This window comes from Thunnus albacares, chromosome 15 (assembly GCF_914725855.1).
Source record: "Thunnus albacares chromosome 15, fThuAlb1.1, whole genome shotgun sequence".
NCBI lineage: Eukaryota > Metazoa > Chordata > Actinopteri > Scombriformes > Scombridae > Thunnus > Thunnus albacares.
Genome location: NC_058120.1, coordinates 19799238 through 19822810, shown reverse-complemented (window position 1 = coordinate 19822810; position 23573 = coordinate 19799238). Strand labels below are relative to the sequence as shown.

General features: G+C 39.1%; 3 protein-coding genes across 3 annotated transcripts; 2 read left to right on the top strand and 1 right to left on the bottom strand.

Moving 5' to 3' along the window:
* Positions 1-3335: 3335 nt before the first annotated feature.
* Positions 3336-4983, bottom strand: LOC122998187 (cocaine- and amphetamine-regulated transcript protein-like). Its single transcript, XM_044374919.1, has 3 exons — positions 4601-4983; positions 4376-4456; positions 3336-3900 (listed from the first exon to the last, which is right to left on the bottom strand). The coding sequence occupies exons 1-3, from the start codon at positions 4733-4735 to the stop codon at positions 3793-3795; spliced, it is 324 nt and encodes a 107-aa protein (XP_044230854.1). The 5' UTR covers positions 4736-4983; the 3' UTR covers positions 3336-3792.
* Positions 4984-7208: 2225 nt separating this feature from the next.
* On the top strand, positions 7209-11899 carry yju2 (YJU2 splicing factor homolog). The gene is made up of 8 exons (XM_044374909.1): positions 7209-7348; positions 7643-7743; positions 9321-9465; positions 9846-9980; positions 10067-10248; positions 10376-10520; positions 11210-11381; positions 11536-11899. The coding sequence occupies exons 1-8, from the start codon at positions 7325-7327 to the stop codon at positions 11655-11657; spliced, it is 1026 nt and encodes a 341-aa protein (XP_044230844.1). The 5' UTR covers positions 7209-7324; the 3' UTR covers positions 11658-11899.
* Positions 11900-12920: 1021 nt separating this feature from the next.
* LOC122998167 (SH2 domain-containing adapter protein F-like) lies at positions 12921-20245 on the top strand. Its single transcript, XM_044374899.1, has 8 exons — positions 12921-13233; positions 14472-14721; positions 14945-15046; positions 15242-15404; positions 15864-16121; positions 16232-16406; positions 16769-16888; positions 19051-20245. Exons 2-8 carry the CDS (start codon positions 14476-14478, stop codon positions 19235-19237), a joined length of 1251 nt encoding a protein of 416 aa, XP_044230834.1. The 5' UTR covers positions 12921-13233; positions 14472-14475; the 3' UTR covers positions 19238-20245.
* The last annotated feature ends 3328 nt before the right edge of the window (positions 20246-23573 follow it).

The following is a 23573-nucleotide window of genomic DNA, read 5'->3' as shown; positions in this document are numbered from 1 at the left end:
CCGAACAAGTAAGCGAGAGGCCAGAAATAAATAGAAGGGGAACTCAGAGAAGTCAAAGAGAAAGTAAAGTAGGATAACTGGGTAGGTGAGGAATTCCCTGACCGAAAAAGAGGAAGGAAGAAGAGGGGAACAGCTGAGTCAGGGCGACTGTCTCAGGATGAGATGTCATGTTTATGCAATCTGCAGTGGAAATCCATTCTGAGGGGAACTGAATGAACATCTGATGTTACAGAGCCGAACACAGCCTACTGGAAAATAACAACTCGAGTATGAACAAAAGTTTCTTTGTTTTCATGTCAAGTCAGAAACAAAGGCAGGCAAAAGCAATTACCATTCCTTTCTTGCTGTTGCACTGAATTACAGTTCTAGTCCTGCTAGTGATGTGGTTCTAGCGATGGCAACTGTCAGCCAGTTCACCACTTTGGTCCAGACTGAAATAGTTATTGGATGGATTTCCATTAAATTTGTTACAGATGTTCATGGTTCCCAGAGTATGAATCCTACTGTTACCTACTGCCACCAGCAAGGCAATGTTTTCACTTATCTAGTGAAATATCTCAACACCGACTAGATGGATTGCCATGACATTTGGTACAGATATTCATGTTACCCAGACAATGAATCCTAATGACTTTGATCCCCTGATTTCTCCTCCCGCATCAACATGAGGTTGACATTTGTGGTTTTGAGTTAAATGTCTCGACAACAGCTGGATGGATAATTTGGTCCAGATATGTTCCATCAGGATAAACTGTCCTTAACTTTCATTATTCCTTAACGTTTCATCAAATTTTTAATTTTTCCAATACTGGGACTGTATATGAACTATCTGCAAAACCAATTAACTGACAGTCAAAGTTTTCACTTATCATCAGTCTCAGCTGCAATTCATGTTTAGCACTAATTATTACATGTTAGCATACTAACATGCTAAACTAAGATGAACATGGTAAACATTATACCTGCTAACCAATAGCATGTTAGCATTGTTATTGTAAGCATATCAGCGTACCGATTAGCATTTAGCTCAAAGTGCCACCTGTACATACAGCCCTACAGAGCGGATAGCAGGGCTATTTACATTTACATATACAGTCTACATGTTTATGCTTTCCAGTTTGACAGTGTGATACTGTGGCATGCACAAGTGTGGATGTTAGTTTGATATAACACTTCTTCACAATCACTTCTTTTTATTTCATCTTCTATCTTTTACAAAATGGCAAATCTCTCCATTTTACAAAACCCTGCAATCCAAAATAACACAAGGTCTATACAGTATCAATAACAAATTCATGACAGTATAGAATTTATCACATACATGCAACCTTTCTGGCTGCCATTTTGTGCTCTCTAAAGAGAGACGTGTCTGTTCTTGTCTGTGTTCATCATCTCACTTCACAGCTCAGCAGTGCAAGGGCTGTCTGACTCCGATGTTTGTCTGCCTTATTTTCCCTGTGCCTGGTTGTCTTTGGCTCTGCGTACTAAAAAGTCACATACAGAGAGAGAGGTGGCACAGCTTGGTTGTGCGTCTCCATTGTTTTCTGTCCAAAGGACCCACCCATGTTTAACAATCACCCGACTGCTCCTCCACTTTCCTTCCTTCCTTCCTTGTTGACCCCCAGACGGGCCGAGCTGGCGAGTTACCATGGGAACGGCAGTTTTATAGGCGATAAAGGGTCAAAGAGTATGGGCGAGGAGGACCACTCACATGAATACACTGTTACTTACCTGCACCCTTGAACGCTGCTGTGTGATGGGAGAGAAATTCTTGGAGATAGAGGTTTAGGTTACAGGATTTTAAGTCCACGTCCCATGACCGAATACCTGGAGACATGAGAGTCATACGGTCACATGAGTCAACTCTTTCTCATTCTTTCTTCACATTATATCAGGTTAAAGTTCAAATATGAATGGGTTATAGTCATTTTTGCAAAAGAAATTCTATGACATAGCATAAAAGAAGAAGAAAAACGAGAACATACTCCAGTGAAAGCCTTGTTTATTGAAATGTGTATTTTTTAAGATAAACTGAAGGATTAAATGCTCTTTTATGGGTGAAGAGAATTCATAAACCATTTTTAAAAAACACATTTGATTGCATAGTAATGCATTGTGACACAGCTAAAAACAGGGAGGTTTCTCTTTGCTCATGAAAAGTTGATGCAAATATTTCTCAGAGGACTGTGACGAAATGCAGATTGGCCTAATGATAGTGATGAATATCTCTTTTCTATCGTGTTTCCGTTTTATTCCCTTATCTATATAACGCCTATACAGTTTGTTCTTCCTCTCATGCACTCAGTCACACTTCTCCAAAAACTGTACTCACACAGCACAACACAGACTGTAATGCATCATTATAGCACGCCATACACTGTTTACTACAGTGTCTATACCCACAGTTACTGCTGTAGATAAGGGTTAATGGTTGATGGCACGTCGCTTACAAGTGGCTCTGTGTTGACTGAATAGCCGCCCTGCAACATTTCCCCAGAAGCTCGTCCTTAACGATTTACTGAGGAAAAAGACAAACGACCCGCTCCAGACTGCTTTTAATTATAATGTGCCCACAGGGATGATGCTGATGGTGGAGTATCGCCAGATGACGCATACTCCTCGGTCAGTAGGGTGGATAAAATTACATAAACACTGCAGTGGGGTCAGTGTAGCATCATCGGTGGATATTTAGGCGACGAGAACTTGCAGGCATCATATATACTGTATGTATATATTTTTTTATCAGCATATATAGAGCGTCATGCAGTAAAAGAGGCGTGTTGCAGTAAACGTACCTCGCACAATCTCCCCAATGATGTGTCCGGTCTGTGTGATATGAGCCGTCCGTCCTATAATGATGAGCAAGGAGTATTTGTGGAGGCAGAAGTCGCGGTTTACGGTCGCAGCGCGGCTCGGCTCCTCCTGGACCTCCCTCCCCAGCACCCGGCTGGACGCCATGTTGTAGACTTGAGTGTGATGTCATTGAAAAAAGCCCGACAGCGCCTTTTATTGTGGAGAGATGACAGCTGGTGTTCAGGAATGCAGGCGTACATTAGTGAATGTGTAGGAAGAGGCTGAATTATTGATGACACGTGGTAAAATGAATCAGTATATTTCTTTCTGTCTTTCTTTTGTCTCTGTGTTATAGGGTACACATTTAATCTAAAGCAAATAACCAACAAGTGATGTTTATGTTTACAAGTCAGGTGGTTCATTTTTGTGGCAGACCTAACATTATTTATTGTATTCATTTTTTAATTATAGAGCAAATTTGCCAAGTCTATCTCTCATATTGTAGAGAGTCACGAACATACACACACACACACACATTTGAATTTAATTTGGTTTATTTATCGACCTCCTCATACAAATGTATTTAGAAACCAGTGCTAGGATAACTAACCATCTTCTCCCGTAAACAAAAAAACAAACAAAATAATAAAGAAAAAACCTGGATTTATCACAAAAAACTACATTCAAAGTCTGTTACAAGATATCACAATCAAAAAGAAATAACTTCCCCCTGTGTCACAATCATCAGAGAAAAAAACAGAGACAGATACATGCAGACCTTTACACCTATTCAAAACCAATATTCCAACATTTCCTAATCCAGGTTTATAAAAGAAAGACGTCCTTTATTAATCGCATACCACATCGCACTTTTATTTACTTTTTTATCACACAGTGAACATTAGCGACCCTCCCCGTCTTATCTCACATTACGGAGGGATTATAGCCTCTTTCTGTCACTTCCTCTTGTGTTTCTTGCACCTTCGTTATCTTTTTCCTTCACAAACATTTTAGAACATAAAAGTTACAGGAAGTCCCCCGGGGGCAGCTGCACAGCGTGCCGATACGAGCGCCTTTACGCACGGCGCATGGCTCCCCTGCGTCACACTGTAATGATAAAAAACAAAATAAAGTCATGAAAAGGTGGACGTGTACTGTAATTGTAGACTTATTATTGGATAAAACTTGGAAGACGAATATTTACAAAATCATATGTATATTACTAGGTTCCAGTCCGTTGAACGTAGGAATTTACGCACAATAAATATGAAGTATTTTACCTTTTGTATGTCTTTTGGGTGTGGTTTTCATGTAAGCTATTACAGGTTTCTACCACACCCTCACAAGTACTTTTTTATATTTAATTCATGTGTTTGTCTTTATGTGTGTGAAACAAATAAAACTATAAAACTAACAAAGTTTATTTGGATTTTTAAGTTCAAAAGCTTATCAGAAAGTGTTTTAGAGACTTGTCTGATCTTGCTATGTTTCTCGATATTATAAACCAAATTATATTAGGTTTATTGAAAATGGAATCAAATATTTTTAAACAGATTGATGATTTCTAATTTAGTGTACTCACCGACGGCAGCCAGCCCAGTTTCTTCTCTAAGGGCATCTCTTTGCTCCTCAGCTTTTCCAGAACTTCTTGCAAAGCGTCAATCTGCATAGAAAAAATTAATTACAGATTAAAATTGTGAGAGAGAAAAAAATGAAACCTGATTTATCGACTCTCGTCCAAAGCACCAACGGCCTTCATCCATCCAGTTGACCCATATCACACCATTACCCCTTATAAATTTCTCACCAGGTCTTTCTCCTGTTGGGTCTTAAGCGGGAAATCCAACGCGCGCGTCTCCAACGAGGAGTCCTCTGCACGGGCGAGCCACAGGTAGGCGCAGCAGCAGGTGGCCGCGAGGAGGAGAGCCCGTGCGCTGACCATGGTGCTGAAGCTCAACAGAAGGAGACTTCTATTTGGTGGGTGGAGAAGAGTGCGAAATTGGCGAAGGCTCCTTGGATGTTTGGAGGGTCTCTGAAGTCTCCTGTATAGAGATCCCCCTCTTTATAGGCGGTTTTCAGCTGCTGTTGACATCAGCCAGCCTCTGAAATATTCATGGAAACTTTGACACGGGTGACACTGCTCAGCACCTTTGTATCTTTGGCTGATAACAGGAAGGGACCTGACCAGATGAGAGGAAGGATGGTTAAAGGTGAATTTACATTGACAAAACATATTCGATTAAGTAGTGTCTACCATACCATGCATGCTGAATGAGGGGGTCAATCTGGTATCTTTATTTCAAGCTTCAAATCCTCAATTGTGCCATAAATCTCATTGGGGAAAATTTGAATTTGGGTGAAAAAGTGACACAATCTGTGGTCTATTCTATGCAAATTAAGCTTTTCAGGTAAACATATGTCTGATTCATTGATGAGTCATTTTGATGTGTCAGAATAAGACAGAGAACTCGCCACATACAGTACATAAAAGCAACATGACCAAACTGATTTGTGAATCTGAATCTGTCAAATCCAAACGAGAAAGGACATTGTGCTATAAAGCTTTATCTAAAACATAATGTCATCTTACATCCTGTGGAGGGTAACCTTTGTGAACACCAACCCTCTCACGTCACCTCTGTTCAATAAAACTGAAATCAGACCTCAGGTTAACCCACATTGACACCAATCTGTAATCAGGATCCAATTTCCTTGTGTAGGAATAACCTTAACCAACCCCTAAAGCAATATCTGTGGCTGGCAGGCTCGTGTTTGCACATCAACCATGTCAGGGACCCCACGTCATTGATAAATTGCTTTACCCCTGAGAGGCCATTACTCCACCATCATATCCTGCGCTGTCTCCTGAGAAAGTCAAATAAAATCAGCAAAATGAGGGCAGTGGTAAATACATAAAGCCTGTGACTCACTCAGGTTGAATTAAATAAATGGGAAAAAAATTATTCTCATCTCTTTTTGTGTGTGTGAGTGTCTGTGTATAAAAATGAACAAAACATATTCATAAAATAAAACATGTATAAGGAGGTGAATATGCTGATTTGTATAGTTTTTAGTATATTATATTACAGATGCATTAAAATCTCATTTAAGAACTTTACCATACCCCAGTGACTGATAACTCATTTGCTTATTCAGTGACATGGAGGCTTGATGAATAAAATGATAACTCGCCAGTCTCCGTTGTCTTACATAACGTATTTGTTTATTCTGGTACCAGGAAGCAAAACACACACAAGGTATTTAAGTTCTACACCAGATCAAGAGTTTTATGCAAAAGCAGAGAAAATAACAAGGTCACAAAGGGGCATCTATGTTCTTCAATATCTCTAGTTAGAGCCAGTTTCCTATACACACTCACAAAGAAGGTGCAGGTGACAAGGTTTTCTTATCTTTAGAGCTGGACTTTCTGTCCCTCGTTAGTATGTCAAAGTTGTGATGACCTTAAATTACACAAAACATCTTGACATAACCGTGATTCATGTCTTACTTACACTGTCTGAGTTTCCACCACAAGGTGTAAGGAGGGCAAAATAAAAACAAAACAACAAGAGGACATATTGGTTGAGGGAAGAGGGAATAATCCACTAACCATGTGTATAAAATAATGCACAAGAAAACAATCATTTTCCATCAAATGTAAAGTGAAGCCATAAAAAAGGAACAATTGTGATACAGGTTCAAGGAAGTGTTGAAATAAGTAACATAAGTGTAGTCTGTAAAGGTGATATGTTTTTAACTTAATCTATGCTCCACTGTGAATACATTTCTCTATAATATCTACCATGGGAATGGTGTTACTTCCGTGACAGAAGCTTTACTTTCACCCTTGTTTAACTAATGAGGAATTTTAGTTTGCAATTTATCAGCATGGAGTACCTGAAATATTATCCAACATCACCTCTTACTGTTGATTATGTTCTCTTGGCCACAAATGTGTCAGATGAGACTTTTCTTAACTCTGAGGTCCAATCGGATTCTTTTATGTTTATAAATTCTTAGAGAATAAACCAAAGAGTCCTTTTTTATTGTCCTATTGATTTACACAACTGCTCAAAGAAAATGTCATACAATAAATATGAAGCTATCATGTGTCTACCATGCCCCAGATTTGTTTTTATATGAGAAAAGAAAATCAGATGAGAAACTCCAACTTTATTGAATTAAACCTGTTGAAGGAGAGATTACCACAGAAAAATTCTTATTTGTAATAATGCACGATGATTAATAATGTTTTGACAATTTTCAACTATGTTCTTCCATACTACATTTTTAATTATAGTTTTGACGCTTCAATGCCATTAAATAAAAGAGTATAATATTTTTTGTTTTGTTTTGTTTTCGTAGGTACTCAGTGGTTCCGCAGGGGGGCAGCAACTCACTTTGAGGCACGGAAACTGACAAATGTGACAACCGGAAGTTTACAATGCAGATTAGTAGCTAGCAGTGCCTCCAACAGAATTACGCTTTTCAGCGGTTTGTTTTCCACGTTTAGTTTACAACAAAAGCAACAATGTCTGAAAGAAAAGTATTGAATGTAAGTATATGACCTCCAACGGTGTACTTCTTGTAGGGTAGTTTAAAATAGTCAACGGTGGCGTATGAGCTAAAGAAATAAAGCATGCTAACGTTAGCCGTTAGCTATAAGTTAAAGTAGTGAGGTCGTGTTCATCACTATACAATGTTTTAACTGCTCATATTGACTTCTAAAACACATCATGTGTCATCAAATCATACTTTATTGGTCACATTGCCTTAGGTAGTTTTGTTTTAAGTTCAGACTTTTTAGTAACGTTTGAGTCAATTCACATGTGCGCTTTCTCCTTTGCAGAAATACTACCCTCCGGATTTTGATCCATCCAAAATCCCCAAACTTAAACTCCCCAAAGATCGACAGTATGTGGTCAGATTGATGGCTCCGTTCAACATGAGGTACGTCTGTCTAATACATGTGTGTCAGTGAGTGTTTCAGCATTCACCTTTCATCATGCTGGATCGAGTTTTTAACACGCTGTTTAATGAGCTCTTTGCAATACGTAAACATAAACAACATAAGTGTTACAACACAGTACTGTGCAAAAGTAGAAGTTAGAGCTGCAACTAACAATTATTTTCATTATCAATCAATCTGTTGATTATTTTCGAGGTTAATTGATTTGTTGTTTGGTCCATAAAATGTCAGAAGATGGTGAACAATGTCAATGACTGTTTCCCAAAGCCCTCAAATGTCATGTTTTGTCCACAGTAGTCGACAACCCAACTATAATGAGTTTTCTATCATAGAGGACTAAAGAAACCAGAAAATACTCATATTTGAGAAGCTGGAATCAGACAGAGAATTTGGACATTTTCTTCTTTAAAAATTACTCAAAATGATCAATTGACGATCCAAAATAGTTTGTGATTAATTGAATGGTTGGCAACTAATCAATTAATTGACTAATTGTTGTAGCTCTAGTAGTAGTACTGTGGAAATGTCATATATCCTCTGAGCAGCATATTTGAGTTATGTTGTGGTCCAGAAAAGAGGAGAGGGGGGGCAGGGTTAGCGATGTATAATATATTTTTTTTCTTTTTTGCTCAGAAATAATAAGGCTCAGTTGAGGTGATGTGTCCGCATTTGAGAGAGCAGGTGTTACTTTTAACAAAATAAGCCAAAATTCTCAAATGTTAAATGTTTGTCTAAGCACAAGCAGTTGCACAAGACAAAAACACAGACAAAATTGTGGTGTAAATTAGAAACTGTGTGAATAAATAAAGAGGAGTCTGACAGTTTTCATACTCGGTCATACATACACACATTTCGATATGTACAGTGTTGAGGTTTGACACCCAGCCCTAAAGCCGTGTCAGGCAATTACTTGATTATATTTGCTCTTGTAACAATGTAGTAACGTCCTGTTTTAACTGTTAAAACATGTTGCACCATGTTCAAAGTGTCTGAGGGGTTGGATTCTGGATATAATTTTCATAGAGTGTAGGGAAACCATTTTTTTCATCGTGTGATTGCTGAACTAACAATATACACATCTTTGGGCTAGAGGATTTGATTTAAGATAAATCATGATTAATATTTTTATTATGTACCATCATGCTAAACTACGCCAGCTGTCTTTCATATTGCTGTCTTTCAAATGTCAGAGCTGCAAGTGTTATTTAAAATGTTATTTATGATGTTCTTCTCTGAGTCATGGTTCGATCCCACCTGCAGGCATCTTTAATCTTGGTAGAATCATAATACAATTCATCATGTGGTTGGTTGTGCTTCCATACACCACTGAGATGGAGGATATTCTTTATTTAAATACATTATAAAACTGAATGAGTAAATGTTGTCTCTGTGTTTGACAAGTTGTCAGAGAAAGTAAAGCTCCTCTTGAGCTCTCTTGGTGGATCCCAGTAATGCTACAATGCAATAACTACTGTATGTCTTTGTGACCTCTTGGTGATTACTGGAATTAATCCTGTGGCTGTGGTGTCATTAGTGTTGCCTCTCTGTTTGTTTGCAGGTGTAAAACATGTGGTGAGTACATCTATAAGGGAAAGAAGTTCAATGCAAGAAAGGAGACTGTTCAGAATGAACTGTACATGGGACTGCCCATCTTCCGTTTCTACATCAAATGTACTCGTTGTCTTGCTGAGATTACGTTTAAGGTGAGTATTTAATTCTCTGCTTCTCCCAATGTGCAACACCTCTTTCCAACTGCTGCGTCATTACATCATTAGAAGCTGTAAAGAGTGCTGTTAATAACTGTTGTAAACGATGTATCATCTCTCAGACTTCGGATCAGATGCTCGGATCTGTTTTAAAAATTCAATCCAATTTTAATTTATTGTAAATTTGTTTTTGTTTTTTTAACCTGACTGAGTGAACCATACAAAAACTCCAATGTTCATGTATCCTGTCCTTGTGCAAATGGCAATAAAGTCTCTTGAATCTTGAATCTTATAGTGTCATTTATTGAAATAGGACAAAGTTAAATATAGAACTGTGTCAGTTTAATGTCTGAATGATCTTCATGTTGTGACTACAGACCGACCCAGAGAACACAGACTACTCCATGGAGCACGGTGCGACACGAAACTTCCAAGCAGAGAAACTTATTGAGGAAGAAGAGAAAAGAATCCAGCAGGAGAGGGAAGAGGAGGAACTGAACAACCCCATGAAGGTCAGTGTGTAAACGTCAGCTACTGTTATTGAGCTGTATCCGGGCTTGGGGAACGAGGAGTTGATCGTTTCCCACTCATCTACCAGGTGTTGGAGAACCGCACACGGGATTCCAAGATGGAGATGGAGGTTTTGGAAAACCTCCAGGAGCTGAAGGAGCTGAACCAGAGACAGGCTCAGGTGGATTTCGAGGGAATGATCGACAAGTACAGAGAGCTGGAGAAGAGGGAGAAGGAAAGGGAGAAAGAAGAGGATGAGAGAGAAACAAAGTGAGTGTGATCTGTGCCTACGTGTCTAATTAAGTTTTATCCGTCATGTGTATTCTTCTCGTAATCAAGGTTAACTCGTCTTATAGTCACTAAAAACTCAAAACTGAATGTGTCACTTGTTTCACAGAGAGATGTTGGATCGTGTCCTTGTGAAAAGACTCAGAGACAGTGATTCTGAGAGCGAGGAGGAGAGCAGCAGTACACAGTCACAGAGGTCCAGCACAGACAAACCAACAGACATTCTCACCACTGACAAACCCACAGAGGCACAGGTACATATGATATTCAACGAAGTGTGTGTCCCTGATCAAATGCTGTGCAAATAATTCGGTGCGAATGGCATTTGCAAATCTTTGTCAAGGTTTGTTTGAGTGCCAGATTGTCGGATTCCTATATGGAACAATATTGGTTGTTTTTAGAAATTTCAGGTAACCATAGAAACTATCCTCAGGTCCCACAAAAGTATGGAAAAGTTAAAATTAAATTTCAAGGACTTTAAAATGCTAGTGTGTTCAATATAGGGAAATATCTTATTTTCACTGCATAAAGAGACAAAAATCTTGCAGGATGAGTGATATAAAATGCAGATAATTTGTCTTGTTGTGTATACTTCCCATTTGCCAATGTCATTTTTCTTACATAGTTTAGGACTTTCATAAGAAACAGTATGTGAAGTGTTAGTATACCCTACACCCATGTAAGCTTTGTGAGCATTTGAGCCAAATTGGAGCCAGATTTTGAGATGTTTCACTGGGTAAGTGAAAATTTTGATCTGCTAATGGCACTAGATGAAAAGTCAGGGATTACGAGTCATAACAAGTCAGCAGGGAACCATGAATGTCTGTACAAAATTTCATGGCAGTCCATCCAATAGTAGTCTTTCAGTCTGGATGCTGAAACACAACAACTTAAAGATGGTGTGAGGAGAGTAAAGAAGATTGTCTCTTGCTGTGTTTCACAGGGAACCTCAGCTGGAGGAGTGAAGAGGGCCAAGGTGGAGAGCTGGGAGAGGAGTGTGGGGACACTGGGCGGTGGTGGGGCACTAGGATCCCTGGTCGTACGAAAGAAACCAGCAGCAGCTGTAAACAAACCCAGTCCAGTGGCTGCGCCTGCTGCTCTCTCCTCACGATCAGGTAACACATCAGTGTCTCTCACAGTTTTACATGATGGCTTGTTTAGGATCTCTAGTTTTTGGGACACACAACTGACTTTAGCTGCTTGTTCATATTATTAACGAAAGGTCAGCATATGATTTAGAAGACAGTCATCCTGTTTCTTGTTTTACAGATTCAAAGGCATCGACTGCTGGCTCCACTAATGCTTCAAAGCCTGTAACCACACAGAACGGCTCATCATCTCTCAGCCTGCTGGGGATGTATTCAGACAGCGACAGCAATGACAGCGAATGAGAGAATGATGCTTGGGATGGATTTTGACTTGAGTGATTGACACACCATTGTATGAATGATGCAGAAAGGAATATATGATATATGGACCTTATTGCAATCCTGTACAGAAGCAAATTATTACAAATCAACATGTTGGTGGGCAGCCATTAGCAGGGATAGTTTTGTCTGCTGTCCATATCCAGTGAAACAACACTGTCCTTTAATGTATATTTTAGTGTTTATTAAAATCTGTTTTGCTTTAACTCTTTGTCCTTGAAATGCTTTGACATCATACACATACAAACAATTGTAATAGTGGGATCCGAATACTTAGTTCTCATAGTTTTGTGCTGAAGATTAGAAAAGCAAGAATATGACTATAACTACAAACTATTTGGGGTATTATAAATGTATGAAAGAGCTTATTGAAAACAGTGGAAATTTGATATTTTACTGAGTTCATAATGTCGATTTTATGTAATTCAACATTTGTTTGATCTATTTGAAAAATGGGAGCGAGGCGAATTCCTTGTGAAAATGTTGTGTTATATTAAAGGTGGGATATATAGATGAATTCATATAATACTGATATCAAAATAATGGGTTTTTTTTTTTTTTTTGTTATACTATGACAGCTTTAAAGGTGATCTTGACTACTTTCAAGAGACCTACTGTACAAGGTCAAGAACAAACTGTTCTGTCCTTAATGACAAAACAGTCTCAAGATCCACTTGTTCTGAGGCTTTCAAGTATATTACACAGTCTTCATCAGCAGATGGAGTCTGCCCAGTTATGGAGCTGTAGAGGTTCAAACTTTATATTATTAATTTGAACATTATCTTAATTAGCATGATCACTTGTGTACGTTACTCACCTTATCTTTTCCTGATACGAGAAGCTGCCTCACAGCCAAGTAGGGCTGCAAATAACAATTATTTTTTATTAATCTATCGATTATTCTCTCAATTAATCGATTAGTTGTTTGGTCTATAAAATGTCAGAGCAGTCAATCTGAACAAATTAACAATAATGAAAGCAGTAAAACCACTTATAATCTGTTTCATCCCTGTCTCAGATTTAATTCAGGCATACAATACCAATACTTGCCCAGCAGATGTCGCCATTTTGAAAATATCAAATACATCGAAACAGTGACCCATATTTAATGAAATTGTTTCATATTGACTCAGCGTTTCAGAAAACTTAATTTCCCTCATCACTACCTTACTCTTGTTATATCTTTATCCTTCTGTGGTGCGTTTGTGGGAGCTAACACCAAGACAAACTCACTGCATGTCTGCATACTTGGCTAATAAGCAGATTCTGATCTTATCTATCCATCTATATTAAGGTCGACCCACTAAAAATATGTCTCTACTCCCCTTTAAGCCAGCGAGTGTTGTGTCGGGGACCGTCTGCTCTACAGTCTGGTCCAGCTAACATTAGCTGTCGGACCTGCTTGTCTCAGAAGCAGCCGGACGGATTTCACGGGCAACAATGTTTTCTTTTTAGAACAGACAACGTTATAACGAAACGCTGGATGGTAACCAGAAAGATATTTAAGTCTAACGGGGAACCGCCAATGCAAAGAAAGAGGGTGAGCCTTTACAAGTTAACTATCGGTTGAGACGCTTCGACGTTAGCTGCGGGTATCTAGCTAACTGGGCTAACTTAGCTTTGGCGTATTGACAGAGCGGTGACTGAAAGAGTCTTAACTTTGTTAAATAAGTAATATTATCAACAGCAAGATTGGTCTATTAGCTTGGTGCTGATATTTTGGAAGTAGACGCTATCTTTAAATCAACTGTTATCGATAAGCGATTGATTGAAATCCTAAAATAATGCCAACAAGCAGTTGTGATTGGTTTCTGTGATTGGATTTAGCAAGCTAGCTGGTTAGCATAAACAAAACCCAATTTCTGCTTTACCACTGATGAAAAGTCATCAAACTTTACAAGCTGGTGTTTTCGTTGGACCTGTTGATTATTTTTTCTAATGTCAATATCTTTTTCTGCAGGCCACAGTTCAATCTTTGGAGGGGGGTTAACAACTCCAACAAGTTAATATTAGCCAAAGTAAACATACTAACGTAAATACTCATACTAATAACTGTACTACTACTAATCATACTAATTTATAGCCCTCTTTTTGTTTACATCTGGAACAAGTAGTCGATCATAATCGTGTACGTAATTTTTCAAGTAAAACTACCAAACATTTCCATGTTCCAGCTTCACTATTGTGAGGGTTTGCTGCTTTCCTTTGTCTTATGTGATGGTGGACTGGAGATCTTTTTGTGTTGGAAAAACAAGCGAAACCCGGGCGTAGGAAATTACTATATAACTGTATTCTAACAGTTTATAGAGCAATTGATTGATCCAGAATATAATCAGATATAGTCAGATTACTCGATGATGAAAACAATCCTTTGTTGCAGCCCTACTGAAATAATAAGTGTCCCTTCTCAAGGCTACTGGATTGTCAATTGGCTGATATTGATATTAATTTATCTCTGATCCATCTAGGATTTCAGCCACATTAGACTGTAGGTGTCTCCATTTATTTTGCATATAGTTTAGTGTCAATGTTTAAATGTTAAAATGGCCATGGCAAGACACCAGAGTCAACAGCGATGTTTTAAAATAGCTTTCTCGGTCTGATCAAGTGCCATTAAACCTAATGTTTTCAATATATAAGGTGAAACAGAAAATTTAAGCTGATCTTAAGTTTGACTAACATTATAAAAATAAATTAACAGGTGAAAGATTTAATAAATTTAGTTCTCTAACTATGCCACCCTAAAGCATCCTGCTCGATCTGTCATTTTGTTCCCAGATCCATGGCAAAGTGGCTGAAGGACTACCTAAACTTTGGCAACAGGCGTGACCCTCCACAGCCCCCGAGGCCAGATTACAGTGAGAGTGAAATTTTGAGGGCCTACAGAGCTCAGAAAGAGCTGGATTTTGAGGACCCGTACCAGTGCTCTGATAAGGAGCTCCACAATGGTGGTTTCAGCTCCTGTAGTGCAACAGTGAGCCTCCCCTCATTCCCTGCATTTGGTTCAGGGCTGCCTAATGGTGTGGAGGTATGACATGCATGTTTTTGCAGTTATGTATACGTAAATTATGTGTCTATTATATGCCAGATACCCTGTCTCCCTAGATAATTTTATTGCTGGATAATATAGAATGTTTTTTCTCCTAGATCTCCCTTTGATTCCTCCTTGTGAACACATTATGGCTGATACATATTGAAGTCATGTTTGAATTAATACTGAAAGCCTGTTGTTTCCATATCTGATTGTCCAGGTTAAATTGGTGTCCCCCAAACACAGACTAATTAAAGTGGATTCTCAGGAGTTTGGTCGCTGTAAAGTCCCCCTTAGTCCTGTGACTATTCAAGAGGAACCTGTAAGAACTGTTTTTATTTGTGTTCTGCTTCATTTTCCTTGATGTTTCTCCTTTACCCTTGTGTTCAGTCTCATTCACTCAATCTCTCACACGCATAAATAAACAAACACACATTCTGACACAGTCTTCCCTGCAGTCCATCACGTTGTCCCATCTAATTTGTTTGACGCCTGTTGTTTCTCTCTCCCTCTCAAGGTGGTTCCCTCTGCCCCAGCAGCGTCAGACGCTGATACAGATTACTCTGACCCATTTGATGCCCGTCCAGACCCAAGACCACGACCAAACTGGGAGCCCAAAGCTGCGCCAACAGACTGCTGCAGCTACATGGAGCCATTTGAGGCTCAACGGATCATTTCAGGTTTATAATTAGACATTTATATCTCACAAGTCAGTCGGCTCTTAATTAAATGGTATTGTTTACATAAAGGGTCACATACAGTGACATTTCTCATCAATTGCAGTTTCTGTGCCTTCTAAATGTCACTTCTCAGCTATGTTTTTTTTTTTTTTTTTAAAAAATCATGAAAATCCAACAAAGTCAAAGCAGTAATCCTTACTGAGTAAGACATCACATTAATCTTCAATCTACAAATAATAAACTTTGAGGTAACTGTGCTTGGTTACAGTAAGAACAAATATCAGACAAGGATCTTTTGCTTTTCATTACCCCATTGCTCCAAATTTGAATTTTCTGGTACCATATTTTCAATTTTAAGCAAAGTTTTTGCAAACTAATCACACTCTTTATAGCTTATTTTACTGCTTATTTTAATTTTTGCAGAAATTAATTTACTTTGTGTGTTTTTTTCCTCTGTAGAAATGCAACACAGAGTGATTACGAACAGGTCTGGGAGTGGAGATGGTGCCCAGTTATATGATAACCCATACGAGGAGAGGACTCGTCACCACATCCGAGCTGCTCCAACAGCACAGCAGCAACCCCAGAGGGTCGAGGGTGGTCTTCTCCTGGTAGACAGCAGGGAGAGCAGGCTGCCTCAGGATGACGAGAGGCCAGCTGATGAATATGACCAGCCCTGGGAGTGGAAGAAGGACAACATCTCTAAAGCTCTAGCAGGTAAATTGGTGTTTCTCATAAGTGTATTCCTGTAACAAATGTGTCTTGAGCTTGGTTTTTTTTTGTTGTTTTTTTTAACTAATATGATGTTCCTCTCTTTATGTCCATAGTTCAGTTCGAAGGGGCAGAAAGGGAGCGTTCACGGGCTCAGACAGAACAAACCAGGCTTCCCAAGACGGGCACTACATCTACCACAGCAGACTCGACTACACTCCGTCTGGTTGGTGACACACCTTCTCTCTTGGGAGAGAGAGTGGATCCATTTCTGCCACTAGAGAGCCAAGTGTAAGTGGACATCTGCTATCTTAATATAGTGTTTCCCCATTTCAATTGGGTAGCAGTGATTGTTTGTCTCCTACACAAGTTTCAATTTCACATTGCTGACTTACTAATCTCCTTAATCAGATTTTGTTGCTTGTAAACTTGTATACTAGGAATTTAAAGTTTTATTATGTCTTATTGTATTATCCCAGTCAATTGTTGACTGGATTGAATTTTTTTGTGCTTGGCACGCAGCTCAGCTTTGCAAGGTTTAGCCCCTTTGACTTGCTTTGCTGGTTGCATCTTGAAAATAGAATCAACAGATGAACCCATAATGAAAATGATTGTTAGTAGCAGCCTTACTCATATTTGCTGGTCACCTGCAGATGGTACCATGGATCTCTGAGCCGTTCAGAGGCAGAGACTCTACTGACTCTGTGCAAGGAGAACTCCTACCTGGTGAGGAACAGCCAGTCCTGCCGGAACGACTACTCGCTCTCACTCAGGTAGACACGGCTCACTTTCTTGTGTCATTTACCGCACATACTGGGCCAATACTGACATCTTATATCTGTACTGGATGAGAACATACACATTCCCCTTATAATGTCCTAAGTTGAAACATCACTGCAATTTCTTAAAGGGGAATTCTACCCCAGTGTGCCACACTGCACTGCGCTGTTTCCAAAATTATCTGATCTAGTTTTTGTCCCATTTGGGTATCGTCATGGTCTGTGGGTGGTGAGAGAATCCTCTCAGATATGAGCCCTGAAGCAACTTCTAATTGTTCACAATCTTCCCACCCAACCACATTATCTGTGTTGCTCCCCCCCCCCCCCCCCCCCCCCCCTCTCTGCTCTCTGTGTGTTCTCAGCCTTTATGAATAATCAGCATGAAAGCAGCTGTTTTCAGAAAGACTATCTACATACTGGGAATTGCTTTTATCCTCACATCTGTACTCTTTTGAACCAGTGAGGAGTGAAGCGCAGTAATTTGATTGGATTGTACTCAACTCAAAGCCCTCATGTGTAGCCAACATAAATCAATAAAATAATCGAACAATGCAGGATTATACCTACAGTTTAGATGAGTATAGGGGCTGGGTTACACTAGAAGAGAACTCGTTTGTACAATGTATTTGTCCGGCCTGTGACCGTGTGAATTGGGTGTTAATGTCAGATCGTCCATTTCAGAAAGTTACAGAAATTGTCTGATAAAGCCCCCCAATCAAAGGCAATCGAAATCATTGAATATCATACAGTGAATTAAAAACATGATACATACCTTGAGTAAATACTCTAAACACACAGTCCACATATACCTGGAGCTTTCCACCATATCACACAGCCTTCTTCAAGTGAATATAACTTGCTAAGTCATCACATAACCTCAGTATATGATTCAGTCATACTATCACTTGACCAAATCCTGTACTGAGGTGAGTACATTCAATCATTTAATTCACTGAAGAAGCCCGTGGGATAGGGTCGAAAGCTCAAGGATTACACAGGTAAGTGGCCTGTGTTTAGAATATTTAAAGCTGGAGTGCAGGACTTTTGTCTCCCCCTTCTGGCAGTGAGTAAAGGGGGGCACTGGGCTGCGATTGCCTGACACAGGCATGCATACCCTGAATGACAGGCACACAGAGAGGGTCGGTAAAAACAGATACGTTTTGACGGTTCATCAGCCCAAAAGCATGTTTTTTCCACCAGCCCACCAGTATTTGTCCCAGTATGCCCGATGGCCAGTACATACTGGCTGTAACCGACTGTTGGGGTTGTAAAATGGTGGATAAATTGTTTTGAGCATAACAAAACCCCTTGTGAAATGACTCATTCCACTATCGGAATTTGAACCATTCGGCCTGATAGCATTTGGAAAGTTTAGTAGAGCCGCACGATTAACAGCCAAACGGCCAGCGCAGGATTGAAAAACTCTGTATACTGTGAAATACAGAGACATTTATCTGGTGGTGATAGGCTTAATCAGCGTTGTGTGAACTCATTTGTCAAGGGCTTGAATGTAACGGATATTCATTTATATGTAAAAGTTCCACACTGCAGGTTTAACACACTGTTCAAAACACATCTAACAGTTATCTAGGACCCTAACAAGATTAATTGTAAGTCAAAATAATGTGATAAATGACTCAAGTTTTGTGAATAAAAGTGAAGGATTTTTACTCTTATTTTTCACTTTAAGCTGTTATGATGATAAATACAAGCTCAGCTCTATAAAAAGCCCGCTCTGATAAAAGACTACCAAGCCCCCTTGCAAATGATTGTCACAACAACCTTCAAAAACTCAACAGATCTACATCAAAGGGAGGAGCAGAGATTCAGTTACTGTTAAAATGTCAACTCTCAAAACTGTCTCCGCTTGCTAGTTCCTATTACAGTACATCCTTTTTGGCAATGCACCGACTTTTGTCATTTTCTCACCTCTGAACCCTAATCGTTTTCAATAACTTGACATGTCTCTTCCAGATGATGTTACTTACACACTGCCACAAGATATCTTTGTCTCGCTGTGAACATTTGGTCTGAAACAGCTTTTATGATTCCAATCCAGTGTAGTTCTGTAAACATCACAATTAATATTCTAGTTGAATTGAAATCGGATGAGCAAACAATAATCCCTCCTTCGCCCTTCTCTCTCCCTCTCTCAGGAGTTGCAAGGGCTTCATGCATATGAAGTTCACTCAGTCTGCAGACGGACGCTACGTGCTCGGGGAGAACAGCCCTCCCTTCTCAACCATCCCCGAGGTCATCCACTACTACACCACACACAAGCTGCCAATCAGAGGAGCTGAGCACATGTCCCTACTGTATCCCGTCATAGTGCAGACCCTCTGACACTGACACACACACACAAACATAACACTCTTTCTCTTGGTGCTACTGAATACAATATATACTCATATTTGCCCCTTTCATACATGCCTTTCCACTGCCATCTTAACCTTCACTGCTCACATGAGATTGGACTGTTTGGTGCCATCTTTTCCTTTTGCCGTTTACCATAACCCCAATAGCTACACTGGCAGCTAAATAAGACAGCTCAGTGCCTCGTGAACCTATGCCTGTGAACTGGTTTTGCCACTGACATCCCTGTTTTAATATCATACTTTTAGGTCGAAGATAAAAACAGAAACTTTAGTCTTGAGGTGTCTTGAGACGGTAGAATCTACAGAACATTGCATGGAGATTGGCTCTCATACTGCTGTGCAGAGATGGACTGTGCTATCTGCTCATTTTTAAAGGATAATACAGGTGTTTTCTTTTAAGCTTGTGCCAATCATCTAGATTGACTGTTTCAGCCAAGGCAACAGTTTTTTTGTTTTTTTCATGTGAATTTTTAAAATGACAGAAATCAAACAAACAGGACAATGGAGGTGGAGTGCGGAGAGTTAAAATAGATGTAGACACTAGAAGGTGCAGTAGAAAATGTGCTGTAACTACAAACAACACTGTTATTATCCTTTAAGTGTTAGTTACCAATACCAATCACACACTACATTTTTAAACCATAGCTGTGTGTCAGCACTGGGTTTCTCTGTGCGTTTCAGAGGCCTGTGAATGTTATACGATGCTGTAGCTGCTCGCCTGCAGTGCTCTCCTCAGTTCATCATGTTATGTGTGAACACAAACTGACAAGACAGACATGACTTGTTAACTTCACACGATAACAGACTCCTGCAATACTAGTTTCTAGAATAAAAACTGCAGTATTATATTGAAAGCTTGTGGCTTTGTGATCATGACTATTAAAAAGAAGAAAAAAAAAGCTTTGGTAGATTATTTACTGTGCTGTTTTATAAGATTTAAAATGTGTTGAAAATAAAGGTGTTGTCTGTTTTTAAATTGTCTGTGTGTCATTTAATTTTGATTTTTAGATTTTTTTGAAACCAGTTTTTCATTGCATGTTAGGCTTCATAACCCATCATATGACCATAGCACATCATATAACCATTTAAAATGCATTGTTGAGGAAGACCAAACTGAAGATTTCTTATGGAGTTAAAGGTGAGGCAAGTATGTAATTAAAGGGAAGTTAAAGGTGCTGCTCCTGCATGATTGTTTACATCAATTTAGGGGTAATTAGGTTGAGGTGTATCATCTCATAAAATGTAAAATGATGAGTTTTAACATGTTGATGGTAGCCTGCTTTCTTTAAAATGTGACATTGAATGAGTGATATGCCCTACAGCCATAGAGAGATGAAGTCTATTGCAGATTAAATTACTATTGTGTTTCTTCAGTTAAATATTCTTTTTATTCGTTTTAACTTACAGAAGTGATGCTTTAGAGGCTAATGATTTTAACATACTTAGCCAACATTTCATTAGAACCAGAACAAAAACTCAGAGGGTTCACTCTGCTCCTCTTTCCAGTAAGACAGTATATATACTGATCTTGCACCACAATATTCCCGGTTTTGTGACATAATTTATTGCAAGGATGTTTTTTTGTTTGTTTGTTTGTTTTGGCTAAATTAAAATCAGTGTTATTCCAATTCAATAAACTGGTAAGAAAGCGTGGCTGCTCATCTGCTCATGATTGAATGATTGAGAAATATCTACCTGCGAGCAGCGGGAAAGGTAGAGTTGGGTATCTTCAGTCACTCTGCACATATACGATCTTTGGTATATTCTACCCCTCGGGCGCCACCTGATACCATAGCAACCGGCAGGTGTCGGTGTCACCGTAGAGAACAGCGACTGCAGGACAGGTAAACATTGTGGCTTTTTCGAGTAAGTAAAAGTACATAAGTATTGGCAGGAAAATGTATTTAAAGTATTGAAATACTCATTTTGTCCCTGTGACTGATATATTATTATATATGACGTCATTAGATTATTAATACTGAAGCATCAGTGTGTAAGCAGCATGTTACTGTTGTAGCTGCTGGAGGTGGAGCTATTTTGAACTACTTAATGTACAGTTAGCTAGTTTGGTCCAGTGGTTCCCAACCTAGGGACTGGGCTCCTCCAAAGGGTCACCAGATAAATCTGAGGGATCAAGAGATGATTAATGGCGGAGGAAAGAAGAAAAAACAAAGTTCTGATACACAAATCTGTTTTCAATTTTTGGAATTTTTCTGTAATCTTTGATTTTTGTGGAATATTGGATCATTTGGACATTTACTGGAATGAAACCATTCAGAGGGAAAAATCACTATTTAGTGGAGCTGTTAACAACTCATAGACATCTGAAATGTGACCGCGACTACATGCTGCTTTTTGTAAGACATCAAAAGCCATATAGGTTGGAAACCACTGGTTTCATCTTTAACAATGTGCTGTATTTTAAAAGCTTGTTATATTATCCATTGTTTCTAATCTTCATCTGCAAAGTAACTACAGCTGTCAAATAAATGTAATGAAGTAAAAAGTATATTTTCCTCTGAAATGTAGTGGAAGTGTAAAATAGCATAACATGGAAATACTCAAGTAAAGTACAAGTACCTCAAAAAATGTATTTAAGTACAGTAAGTAAATGTACTTAGTTGCTTTCCACCACTGTGCTGTTGACAGGAGGATGTAACGTGTTCAAATGGAGTTAAAACAAAGTTTATGATGAGTAGATAATGCATAAAGTCTTTGAAGGCTGCTGATATTGTAATAAGTGGAAAATTTCAGCTGCTACGTGCTCTGTTCTCCATTCAGCTTCAATTGTTTCCATGGCAACTCGGACACAGCAGCTTGCCCAGGCCAAACCCAACCGACTCAGATATCCAGACCGGTAGGCCTAAATGAACCCATCTTTGTCTCCTTGTCGCTCATCTTTCTCTGACTGGGCCTGTTTTCTATCTTCCAGTCGTTCTGTTTACTGGCTGGATAAACTGCCACCAGAGAAAACAGGACCCACCACCGAAATTGGTACACATCTCACCTTTTCTCTTCTGTATAAAAAGCAGCTTTTTTTCTGCTACTGTGTTTTTTTTTGTGATGCCATGATTGTGTTTCTTTATAGAGTTAACCCCTCGCTGGTCAGAGCTGTGTAGAAATAAAAAGTTCTATGCTCAAGTCACGTAAGTATAACTACTACTGCATGTGTAATTTCTTTTTTAGGTGCCTTTGACACTTCCTGCCTTGTCTGCTTTCTTAAAAATATTTTTCATTGTAAATAACTCAGTTGTCTATTTCTTTAATTCCTGTTTTATAATATTTCTTATTGTCAGACATTAAATTTCAGACTTTTCTAGGATTTCATTGTTCTGTCTATGACATATGTTGTGTTTTATTGTAGTATTTAGTATTATTTTTGTATAGTAGCGCTATGGAGCAATGTTTTTATGAGTTGGCCCCAGTTTTGTTTATTTATGTGACGAAACCAATGGTTTCACACTTTTCCGCTGATCTACAGGTGGCAGTAAAGTGCCAATAAACACATCAATGCATCAGCAAAGGCAGGAAGGAAACTGGAAACTAGTGAACATGGACATAAACAATGCAGGATATAAAATATTCTATAAAAAAAATCATCACTTTATAAATGCTTTATAAGGACGGATATATATTAAACGTGTTTGTTAGACTTCAAGCAGAGGCATCCTGTGTTTATGTGAGAAACACTGAATGTAAACATTTAATACCTTTCAGATCTTTCTAAACTTATCTTCTCCTCCCTCCTATGTTTATCCTCCTTATTTTGTTTTCTTCCTCCATTCCTCTTTCCCCTTTCTTCATCTTCCTCTTTTATTTCAGTTACCCTTTCATGTCCCCCCCCTTACGCTCCTTGTTATGTCACACTCTTCCTCTTGGCTTCATTTCTTCTCCTCTGCTTCCCGCTACAACCTGGCTATTGTTTCATTCATGCAGACTGTCTCCCGTATGGGAAGTGAGTGAATGGGCTCTCAGGGCTGTTCCATCTGAACGGCTGTGTAGACTGGCTCAGCCTCGGGCACCTGCAGTTGGCTGGCAGTCAGACCGCCCGCTGCTGTTTCCAGTGAGTGGCACATTCACTATTTCCTTAGAAATTCCTGTGTATTCAGAAGACCATGAGTTAGCTTGCCACAAGGTCTTTTAAACCCCACAGCTGGCTCATTAGAAAGTCTGAAAACTGAATTTTAAGGCTATAAAGGCCTTAAAGTTTGCCTTCGAGTCTGTCTTATTTTTGCTTTGTGTTGGTGCAGTTTTGTCACTTGCTTCTAATGACAGACCCCTGTGTGATTTCACTGGTGTTAACT

Excerpts from the sequence above, each read along its gene's own strand:
- LOC122998167 (XM_044374899.1), top strand. The coding sequence starts at position 14,476 with ATGGCAAAGTGGCTGAAGGACTACCTAAACTTTGGCAACAGGCGTGAC. Across the intron at positions 14,722-14,944 it reads GGCTGCCTAATGGTGTGGAG|GTTAAATTGGTGTCCCCCAA; the intron begins GTATGACATGCA and ends CTGATTGTCCAG. Across the intron at positions 15,405-15,863 it reads GGCTCAACGGATCATTTCAG|AAATGCAACACAGAGTGATT; the intron begins GTTTATAATTAG and ends TTTCCTCTGTAG.
- yju2 (XM_044374909.1), top strand. The coding sequence starts at position 7,325 with ATGTCTGAAAGAAAAGTATTGAAT. Across the intron at positions 9,466-9,845 it reads TTGCTGAGATTACGTTTAAG|ACCGACCCAGAGAACACAGA; the intron begins GTGAGTATTTAA and ends TTGTGACTACAG. Across the intron at positions 10,521-11,209 it reads ACAAACCCACAGAGGCACAG|GGAACCTCAGCTGGAGGAGT; the intron begins GTACATATGATA and ends TGTGTTTCACAG.
- LOC122998187 (XM_044374919.1), bottom strand. The coding sequence starts at position 4,735 with ATGGTCAGCGCACGGGCTCTCCTCCTCGCGGCCACCTGCTGCTGCGCC. Across the intron at positions 4,457-4,600 it reads CCCAACAGGAGAAAGACCTG|ATTGACGCTTTGCAAGAAGT; the intron begins GTGAGAAATTTA and ends TTTTCTATGCAG. Across the intron at positions 3,901-4,375 it reads AACTGGGCTGGCTGCCGTCG|TGTGACGCAGGGGAGCCATG; the intron begins GTGAGTACACTA and ends TTATCATTACAG.